Raw genomic sequence first — 10,832 nt, forward strand, 5'->3', positions numbered from 1 at the left:
TCACAATTACCTTAAAATTGTTTACTCACCACTTGACACTGCCTGTGTGCTTATCTAAGGGTTGGTAGAGTCTTATCAAAATGAATAAACTGATAACATTCAGATAACAACCGTGAAGAAATGCATTTTCCTTATTTTATTTCCCCCCTTCTTCTTCTGATTCAACTGAATCAGTACTTCCTCATGCAGGTGATCTATTTTGAAAGGGGCTTATTAGACAGTGTGCAAAAGAGTGCGCTAATTACGTTTTAAAACTGTTCACTCTGCTGTTGTGTAGAAAAACCTTTTTTTTTTTTTAAATCTCTCTCACTCTCAAACTCTCACTCCTCATTGTGATTCGGCTCCCTCTTTCTCTCCTTTATTCGCTGAGGGACTCTCCTCCCCTCTCCCTCCCCCTCTCTCCCACCGTGCGTCAAATTCTCGACCCATGGTGCTCAGGCTCCCAGTTTCTCAGTTTCCCTCCAGGATGGGTTTCTTCACGTTCCTCGGGTCTGTTAAGAGCGACTTAATCCTCTTTTTAACTCCGTGCGCTCTCCTTCCTCTGCCTTTGGTGATCGGGACATCGGTATGTATACTCATTTGATGTGTCAGTAGATGGTGCATTGACTAATAAAACTGTTTCAAAGAAAAAAAAAGAAAATGTCAGGACAGAAAGTTGTTTTGCTTTTCTTCTTTTTTTTTTTTTAGCAATTGAGTGAATAAGAAATGTAGCAGAGATGCGATGGACAAGTTATCTCTTCGTTTTTTTGGGGGGTGAGGGGGGGTTGCACCTGTTGCTACGCACGAGCGCTGTGCACGAGGCTCCCGGAGGCTCCGCGGTGCACCCCACGGTCCTGTTGTTTTAACTTCTTATTTTTGTCAGCATCAGCTGTCAAGTGCAGCCGTGGGAACACGCAAAGTCAAAGGGGGTTCTGTCCACATGTGACAGGGACACACACACACGGTCTACATGCATGTTGTGACAAGCAGGGATGGACTGTAGTAACGCGCAGCGGCCACAGGCTAGAACACAAATTAGTTTTGGACCAGCTAACACGCGCCTAACGCTTCTGAAAGCAACAGTGCAAAAACATTTGCAGTGTTTTAGTTGTTTAAATTGTCTGATTAACACGTAAAATAATATTACACTAATTCATACCTGCCGCTTGAAATAAAAAAAAAAAAAAAAAAAACAACACAAATTATTGAAGGGTTACTTAAATGTGTTCAGTTATATGTTTAAGTTGGGAACAAAACTGCGAAGTTGTGAGAAGGCAAATGTCCATTTATGGACATTGAATTTTGGACTTTCTCCCAAAAGTCAATGTCTCGAGTCTAAAACTTTTAGTCCTTTATATGCGTTTTGGTGTTTGACATTTTTAGGGTTTTAATGATATGAATGTTTGTAATGTTTGCAGGTGACACAAATATTTTTTGTAGTAATTTTACAAAAAAACCCCACAAAAAACCAAGTTACCTGATATTAAAGAAAGAGATAATTTGACACTGACAGGTTATCACTGAAACCACATAGAGCTCCTTCACTGACAGTCTGCTGCATCCTAAGTGCACAAAAGAGCATAATAGGAGATCCTTCCTCCCAGTAGCTGTTAGACTCTGTAGCCATCACAGCTCCCAACAAACTCAGTATGTGCTTATATCCCTGCTGGTATTTGAACAGTTTAACAGCACATTATACTTCACTTTGTTTCTATATATTTATACATTTAATTAATTTATATATATATATATTCCTTTATTTAATCAGGCAAGCCCCGTTGAGATCTAGATCTCATTTTCAAGAGGGACCTGAGCAAAACAATTTGCAATACAATTTTTATTTTTGTGTGACCTTACGTTCCTCAATGCTGCTGTTACACCTGGCTTTCCCTATGGGACAATAAAGGATATTTATTGTACAGATGTACGGGGAAACAGTTTTGCAAAACAAAAAAGTAAACCGAACATGAAGAAGCAGGATTCGGCTTTTATGCTCCTCTAATCTGGAGCAAACTTCCAAAAAACCGCTAAACTGTTGAAACACTGATTTTCCTTACGTCAAGTTTGGTTAGAGTTGCCTCCCATTAATTTAAAACTGGAAAATAGATTCACTCTGGTCTGGGTGGCAACTTTTCATTACTCTTTCATTTTTGCTTTGTCAGCTGTGATTTTTTTTAATTTTTCTATCATGTGAAGCACTTTGACTTGCCTTGTTGCAGAAATGTCCTGCACAAAATAAACTTGACCTGTGTGTGACCAGAAACAATAGAACACGCTAATCTTCACCCTTTGAACCATCATAACATCCAGTTTAAGTTGACATGACTTTGACTTTTACTACAAATGTTTGTAGCTTTTTATTGGTGACTTTTGTCTGAGGAGTTTTAAACCAAATTAGCCGTTGTATTGTAAAAAAATTATAAATTGTAAAAATATACCTGTTTTTTTTTTTTTTTTTTTTACATGTCTTTATGGGGTTTTCTAAACAGGAGGCAGAATGTGCGTATGTGATCATCTTAATGGCGGTGTACTGGTGCACTGAGGTACTTCCACTGCCTGTGACATCACTTCTCCCAGCTGTCCTTTTCCCTTTGTTTGGCATAATGCAGTCTAAAGATGTAAGTCAAGCAACCGCCAGAAATCTGTTTTTGACAAAAATGATTAATTTGCCAGAAATTTGAATCAACTCCCATGTGATCTGCCGTTCCCAGGTGGGCATGCAGTACTTGAAGGACACCAACTTGCTGTTTGTGGGAGGCCTGCTGGTCGCCGTGGCGGTGGAGCACTGGAACTTGCACAAACGCATCGCTTTAAGGGTGCTGCTAATCGTCGGTGTGCGTCCAGCGCTGTGAGTAGCTTGCCGACAGACTCGCATCTGCCGTCTTAATCTTTCGGGCCCACATGTTCTTAGTTTATCTAATCGGCTGTCAGAAGAGCTATACTGAAGATAAGGATGCTGTGTTCAAGGTTTTTACTGCATCGTAAAACTCTGTGCCACTTTGTCACCTATGGCGATAAAACGCCTCCTGAGTTTACGACTTCAGTTCCAAACAACTTTGATTTTTCATTTTTTAAAATTAATTTCGAGGCTAAATTCACCACCCATTGTCTAGACGAGCTGCTAGTGCATCACAGGACACTTTTACTGTTTGTTTTCCCCTTTTTCTTCTTCTTTCTGCAAGGTTGATGCTGGGATTCATGGGTGTCACTGCGTTCTTGTCGATGTGGATCAGCAACACGGCTACCACGGCTATGATGGTGCCAATTGTCCAAGCAGTGTTGGATCAGCTCAACAACAGTGACAGAGAAGTACCACAGATCATCAGTTCAGACGAGCATGTCCAGACATCAGACACTGACTGCAAGCCACCAGCGCAAACAGAAAAGGAGGCAGAGGGAAAAGGTGAGTGATTGTTAAATAGGGCGGTATTGTGTAAAATCGACTTTTTTTTTTTAGTTTACATCATCATACGAAGTTATTCCCTCGTCAAAAACATACCCGGGTATGTTGCCTTGATTGTTCCTCTTTGGAGCTGCAGCTTCCAAGCTTCTGTAACTCCCCCCACTCGGCTCCTACAGACTAGCCAGCAGCAATTAGCAAACACCAAGTGGAACTGCGCATCTGCTGAGCTCTTTATACAAGCTGCTCTAGGTTACTAGCGGAGCAATGTTGCAATGACTTCCTGAAGGCGGAATTGCAGGAAGAGCAGGAGTTTTCAAAGACAGAGGCCCTATTTAAAGGAGTCAAGATACAAAGAATAACATCTTTTATATACACATTTTCGAAGGCAGCATGGTAACTAATGGTGCTAGAAAATTGCACTATTTGGCCTGAAAGTGCATAACATGACCCCTTTGAATGTTTCAAGACAAGAAAAAAAAAGCATTCCATAATTACTGATGTATTGCTTTACCATACTGTTTCTTGTGAAGACACCTACATTAATGTAGTCTAACATTGCTTAGCATCAAATTCTTCTTTTTTTTTTAAAAAAAATCAGAGTTGGGCAGAACTGAAAACTATTTTCACTCAAAACTATTTTCACTCCTCCCTCTTTGTTTAAAGGCCCAGTGGTTGTGACTTTCTTAGATGACTCAGTCGAGGTTGCCAGGCACAAGGAGGCCATAGAGAGGCGAAGAATGGGTAAAGGGATGACCTTGTGTGTTTGTTACGCTGCCAGCATCGGAGGCACCGCCACGCTGACAGGAACTGGTCCCAATCTGGTGCTTATGGGACAAATGAACCAGTGAGTGCATCCTTATGATTTACAAGCTCGACTTTTTTTTTTTTTTTTTTTTTTTTTTTTACACCACAGCTGACTCTGTTTCCATGTGTCTTAAAGGTTGTTTCCTGAAAATGAAGATGTGATTAACTTTGCCTCCTGGTTCGGATTTGCGTTCCCAAATATGATCCTCATGCTGACACTAGCCTGGCTCTGGCTGCAGTTTGTCTTCATGGGGTTCAAGTGAGTCTCTGACAGAAAATGTAACATCTTTCCTGCGTTAGCGCCACGTTTGACAGTAGAGACGACGTGAAAATTCTGACTCCCATGCGATTCCTCTAGTTTCAGGAAAACATGGGGCTGTGGGGCAGCCAAGACAGAAAAGGAGATTGCTGCATATAACGTGATCCGTGAGCAACACCGTCAGCTGGGGACCATGAGTTTCGGAGAGATAAGTGTGTTGAGTCTCTTCGTTTTGCTGGTAGTCCTTTGGTTCTCCAGAGATCCGGGTTTTGTTCGTGGCTGGGCTACAGGTCTAAACTCCACAGCAGAGTGTGTACTTGTGGTTTTCATTTCTGATTTTGCACATTTGCACAAATGTGTACATGAATGCAGTTGATGGCAGAATCTCCCTGGTCTTCTAACCTCGCAGATATGTGACAGATGCCACAGTAGCGATCTTTGTGGCCATCCTGCTCTTTGTCCTACCCTCTGTACCACCGCGATTCTGTTCACGCGGGGCTCGAAGTTTTGATATAAGTAAGGCATCATTCTAGAAAAAAACTAGTTAAAAGGAGGCCATTTCTGTAATGCTTTGTCTCTTGTGGGTGTTTTCATTCAATCTGTAGCCACAGAACAGACCTCTACCTCAACACCCCGACTCCTCACCTGGACAGTTGCCCAAAAGAAGGTGCCATGGGGCATTATACTTCTCCTTGGGGGTGGGTTTGCCCTCGCCAAAGGGAGTGAAGTAAGTAGCAAGAATAGTTACATTTCTATGTTATATTGTCACACACTGTTGTGTTAAGCTAGATTATGCTATTTACCCTTTGCAATTACCTCACCAAACCCCTTGACAGACATCAGAAGTGAAGGTCCACTCTTCTCCATTGTCTGTGGGAATGTCTTAAAATCCAGACGTTTTGGAAGGTTGTTATTAGGTGTCTATCTGAATTGTTTAAGGTGAAAGTCCCATTAGAGGTTAAAATTTGTGTTCAATGGAATTTAAACAATCACAGATGAAAACTAAATTGATAGACTACGGACTTCTTCAAACCGGAAGATCTATTGCATTAGGCTGGAGGAGCATGGACGCCCCCTCCCTGGGACTATGGAAGAAAGAAATGGCAAATTTGCTCAGACTGGAAAAACTAACATACATCGCCAAGGGTAAACAGCGAGACTGTGAGAACCTCTGGGAGCCAAATATGAGGATCATAGGGACTGAAGGCGGAGCTTATTAATGGGTGTCTTAAATTGATGTCTTGACTACAGTTTCTATTTATATATTGTCTTGTTATTTTCCTCTGCCTTAATCTAAAGGGTCGCGTGTAATTTTGGAACTAAACAAATGCAGGTTTGAATGGTGAGTGCGTGAGTGAATGTAAGTCTGTATAAGTACATGTTTACAATGTTAAGTTTGTTGTTTGTGAGTTTGCTGTGTCCTAAAAGAGAAAATCCAATAAAATATATTGGGAAGAAGTGAAGGTCCAGAGTATTGAACAGAGTGACTGCAATTGTTTTCCCAAGTTATTTTTGCCAATACAGCACAAATATTAGCTCTACTTGTTCAAGTGGAGCTAATTTATCTGTGGACGGAGCACGCCTAGCTGGGGCTCATCGACAGTGGGTTTATGGAGCGGACTTATAAGCATCCAAAAATCTTGTTGCTTACCAGTATTTTTTGATGGGGGTGGGGGGGGACATTCTCTCCATAGTTACTGATGATTAGACGCGTACCTTTCCCATAACGCAGTATCTGATTGCATCTTACCAATCTTATTTGGTTATGAAGTACATGAACCATAACCTTAGAATTGTCTTACTGTGAACATTGTCTACAACATTGTGAGCATCTAAACAACTTGAACCACTCAGTTTTAGTCACATCAAAACAGCACAACCTTCAAATTACTGAAATAATTTTATTTAAATCTAAAAATAAATGCTGTGTTGTATGTGACATATTGTGTTTTTATGGTTCGTTCAACTTTTTTTTTTTAAAATGCAGATGAAACTCAGTCCCATCTCCCAAACAGCAGTGAATTTGGTCACCCTGTGTTGAAATGCATTGTATTGTGTCGTGTTGTGTTGCACCTTAGCTTGACCTATGTCACGTTTTTCCTGCTTTCAGGTATCAGGGCTCTCAAAGTGGATGGGGAACCAAATGACTCCTCTGCAGAACATCCCTTCCTGGGGAATAGCTATCATTTTGTGCCTACTGATTGCTACTTTCACAGAGTGCACCAGCAATGTGGCGACTGCGACGCTGTTCCTACCTGTCTTAGCCTCAATGGTAAGAGCTATCACAGAGACAGTTTCATGAGATAATGGGGATCAACGTAAGAATTGGCTGGGGACATTAACTCATGCCGACCGCAGTGGTTCAATTAAGTTAAGGTCCGAACTGGAGTTCCAGCACTCACATCGCTCCCAGTGAGAACTGGCCTACTTGGCAAGCTCTCTAGTTGGTTATTTGGGGTGACTATGTTCAGCTCTCCTCAGTGGGGCCCTCCTCCCATTAATAACCTGCCAAGTACACCAGGGCAGCCCACTGCCCTGTCTGGCTGTCACAAAGCACCTAAAGAATGACATTACTGTGCCTACTGGCTGACCACTTCACAGGATTACAAAGATCACGCCACAAAAGATAGTTTCTAATTGGAACAATGAAACTAATATCTATAAAAAGCAAAGCCAAGAATCTGTGCCAAAAACGTGACTTGTGAAAGCATTAATACCCATTAGATTTTTTTTCTTTTTACATTTTGTCATGGTTAGTATGTTTTTATGTGGTAAATCAAAACAAAGTGGAAGGAACTAGACATAGCTTTTTGGAGGGTGGGGGGTTTGTTATAAAAATGTGAAATACTCTGATTTATAGAATTAGTTGGAGGAAAGGAACACACCATAAAGACTGGAGATAAAGATGTGGTGTGAGGTTTAAAGCACTGAAATAAATTGACGTTTGTAGCTCAGTGTGTGTGTACTTCAAAATAATGATTCTGGGATTGAATACCAATGGACGGCAGTCTTTTTGATGACTTTTTGTAAAAGAAAAAAAAAAATAGAAAATGATCCAGTCGTTTCCTTCCTCTTCAAAACTATGTACTGATTTGTACCTGGCTCTCTCACAGATATTCCAAAAAGGAAATGATGAAGTTTGTGGTTTCAATCTGGAAAAACTGAAATCGTTATAGGAGAATGTATATTGTGTCACCGAATGTGCAAACTAGTTTTATGTAAAAATAGGGGGAATGAACAATTCAACCAGATAAGCAAAGCTGCAGCTTTGGAAATGAAAACCTGGAGTAATAATAATTTATGGTTCATTGCATTGTGTGCCATGATGTCAAGGAAATCTAGATGATTAAAACAAAATCTATTTACATAGACAAAACACTATCATTGCGGTGACCTGATATACAGTTTCAATGTGAAGTTTAGCTCTTTTCACCGTTTATTTTGAGAAACAGAAATTACTGTGCACTTGTTCCGAGCCTCTGTGCCTCGTGACATGTAATTCAGAAGCAAATTCCACTCAGCAACGTTCCGCTTAGTTCCCAGCAGTCTGCCATTATCGCGAACACATGTAGCGCCTTTCTATTTTGGACGTCTTGACTCAGCACCAGGCCAGCACAGCAGGAATTACATCTTAATTATACCCACCTAATGAGAGTTTTCACTCCGGGCAGAACTGCACACATTTCATTCAGAGTTATGAGTCAATGATTGTGGTTGGAGGGGAAAAATAGCCAGATAGAGTAGCTGAGGATTATGCGATCACGTCTGTTTTCAGCGCAGCTTTAGAGTCTTAAAAACCTCTTTTGTGATTACTGCAGTCTCAGTCCATTGGAATCAACCCGCTGTATGTCATGGTGCCCTGCACTCTGAGCGCCTCGTTCGCCTTCATGCTGCCCGTCGCCACCCCTCCCAACGCCATAGTCTTCTCTTATGGACACCTGAAGGTTGCTGACATGGTGAGTAGGGCGGTTGATTGTGGGGGTTATTTTGTAAATGATATGCTGAATCTGATGATGCCATGACTTTTCCTGCTGCTGTTATACAATTAGGACAGAGGAACCCGTATTTAATGTCGTCTATAGTTGCAGCCCAAGCGGTTTTTTAAACATGTGGTGAAAAGCTTATGTGTTTCCCAGAACCAAACCGATAAAAGATTAGAACTAAGTCTGATAAAACAATTTTTGTGACATCTTGTAACTAAATGTAGTTTAAAAGGAAATAATTACCCTAACGTTTGTGCCCGTGTCTCCTTCCAAGCATGTGGGAGACACTGTGCTGAATACTGCAAATGAGAAGGACCTATGCCAGGGTAGCCTGGTAAAAAAGCAGCCCCTTGTTTTACCCTTCGCTTCGTACAGAGTGTGGGCTCTCGGCTATTGAGAAATGATCGCTTCCTGGAGGCGTGGACTGTGTTGAGTTTTTGAATTCTACCCAATGGCTAGGCTTTGCCCATGACATGTGCAATGCTCCATTTCGACTCCAAGAAGCTTACCGAAAATTGCCTGCGCTGCAGATGGCCGTCCTCCTCTGCGAAGAGAGAAGCGCCGAGCCGAGCAAGATGGCTGTTAATGTTAATTCAACATTTGGAGGCGTAGCCAACACGGACAGAACGACTTCGTTCACTTCCACCTCTGCCATTGCTGAATGCACAGGTAGACAGGTACTAGTCTAAAAACCGCGCAAAAAAACCTGACAACAATGTCATTCACGGCTTCTGCTTCTGTTTGCTAATTTGCCTGGTTGGCACTCATTTCTCAAGAGCCCAGACCCTCTACAAAATGATCATACAAAGTGAAGCGTAGGACACAAGGCTGCTGTTTACGTCCTGCGTTCTCATTTGTCCTCAGGGAACTCTACACACCATAAAATTGAAATAGGACATACTTCATTTTTTACCACTTTTAGCCAATGGGAACTTTTATGTGAGGGAGATAAGTTGTTTTTTTTTACTGTTTGAAATGAGTTTTATCGAGCTAACCCGTATAGCGGCCACTCAGCGGACAGTTTTGACAAACTGTCACTGAACCGAAAGCCTTCAATAAATTGAACAGAGCGATATTTCCAGATCTACTGACTAGCAAGTAAATAAAGCACACCTTTTAAAAAAGGTATTTGTATGTATTTTTGTCCCCAACAGGCTAAGGCTGGGCTAGTTATGAACATTATTGGCATCGTTTGCGTTACACTGGCCATCAACACCTGGGGCAAGGCGATGTTTCACCTGGACACTTTCCCTGCCTGGGCCAACGTCACAGGCGTCTGAACGACTTCTGCCATCACACACCATCTATGCACGCCCTCCTCCCCCAGACCCCGTCCTCGGGTGACAAACACCTGAAACCAGATTGAAAGCCTGGGACCAAACAGTGAGCTTCATGTGTTGTATTGCTGTCTGGATTTTATGAGTGTTTTGTGACGGAAAGTGGAGGGGAATGTGGCTGGAAAAGACACATGGCAATATTTATACATCACAATGAAGAGATACTTGAATGAAAGCCCCTGATTGCCTTAAATTACACAACACAAACCAAATGCTGTCTACTAACTTAAAACCAGAAAATATGAATTATCCCAGCAGCTAGTTCTGGTGGAGTAATTGAAAACAAACCTAATATTTTGTAAAAGGCATTGAATTTTTTCCAGTTTTTCTTTTGCAAACGTAGCCAGATGTTTTTAGAAACTCTTTATTTTGAACATACTGTATATACAGTACAGACCAAAAGTTTAGACACACCTTTTAATTCAATGAGTTTCCTTTATTTTCATGACTATTGACATTGTAGATTCACACTGAAGGCATCAAAACTATGAATAACACATGTGGAAATATGCACTAAACAAAACAACTGAAAATAGCCCTTATATTCTAGTTTCTTCAAAGTAGCAACCTTTTGCTGTGATTACTGTTTTACACACACTCTGCATTTTCTTGATGAGCTTCAAGAGTTAGTCACCTGAAATGGTTTTCACTTCATAGGTCAACCTGCCCTGTCAGGTTAATAAGTGGGATTTTTTGCCTTATAAATAGTCATGAAAATAAAGAAAACCCATTGAATTAGAAGGTGTGTCCAAACTTTTGGTCTGTACTGTACATGGTCTTGCAGAATTATTAAAACAGCTTGAGCTTTTGTCACATAACCACAAACGTCAATGTTTTAAAGTTCGATTTTTTTTTTTTGTTAGATTGAAACAAAGTATCACGTAATATTTGAAGTCAAATGAAAATGCAACGCGGTGTTTAATTTTTGCTCTGATTCTGGAAAGTGTGGAGTGCACAGATCACATTCTGATCTGTGGGGTGTGTCTCTGTCCTCTAAACAACTGAACAGTTCTGCTTATACTAAGAACGCATTATTGATGTATATACTGAACATATATATGTGCCAT

General features: G+C 41.1%; 1 protein-coding gene across 1 annotated transcript; it reads left to right on the forward strand.

The window, feature by feature from the left end:
• The first annotated feature begins 412 nt into the window (after positions 1-412).
• Positions 413-10,070, forward strand: slc13a5 (solute carrier family 13 member 5). Its single transcript, XM_023350847.1, has 12 exons — positions 413-565; positions 2,469-2,597; positions 2,691-2,827; positions 3,162-3,382; positions 4,046-4,226; positions 4,323-4,445; positions 4,545-4,754; positions 4,855-4,961; positions 5,051-5,172; positions 6,556-6,717; positions 8,264-8,401; positions 9,583-10,070. The coding sequence occupies exons 1-12, from the start codon at positions 428-430 to the stop codon at positions 9,706-9,708; spliced, it is 1,794 nt and encodes a 597-aa protein (XP_023206615.1). The 5' UTR covers positions 413-427; the 3' UTR covers positions 9,709-10,070.
• The last annotated feature ends 762 nt before the right edge of the window (positions 10,071-10,832 follow it).

Source organism: Xiphophorus maculatus, chromosome 18, assembly GCF_002775205.1.
Source record: "Xiphophorus maculatus strain JP 163 A chromosome 18, X_maculatus-5.0-male, whole genome shotgun sequence".
NCBI classification, from domain to species: Eukaryota; Metazoa; Chordata; class Actinopteri; order Cyprinodontiformes; family Poeciliidae; genus Xiphophorus; species Xiphophorus maculatus.

Bases quoted from the DNA above. Each gene is read 5' to 3' on its own strand.
- slc13a5 (XM_023350847.1), top strand. From the start codon at position 428: ATGGTGCTCAGGCTCCCAGTTTCTCAGTTTCCCTCCAGGATGGGTTTC. The intron at 566-2,468 runs GTATGTATACTC...TTTTCTAAACAG, and splicing joins CTTTGGTGATCGGGACATCG to GAGGCAGAATGTGCGTATGT. The intron at 6,718-8,263 runs GTAAGAGCTATC...TGATTACTGCAG, and splicing joins TACCTGTCTTAGCCTCAATG to TCTCAGTCCATTGGAATCAA.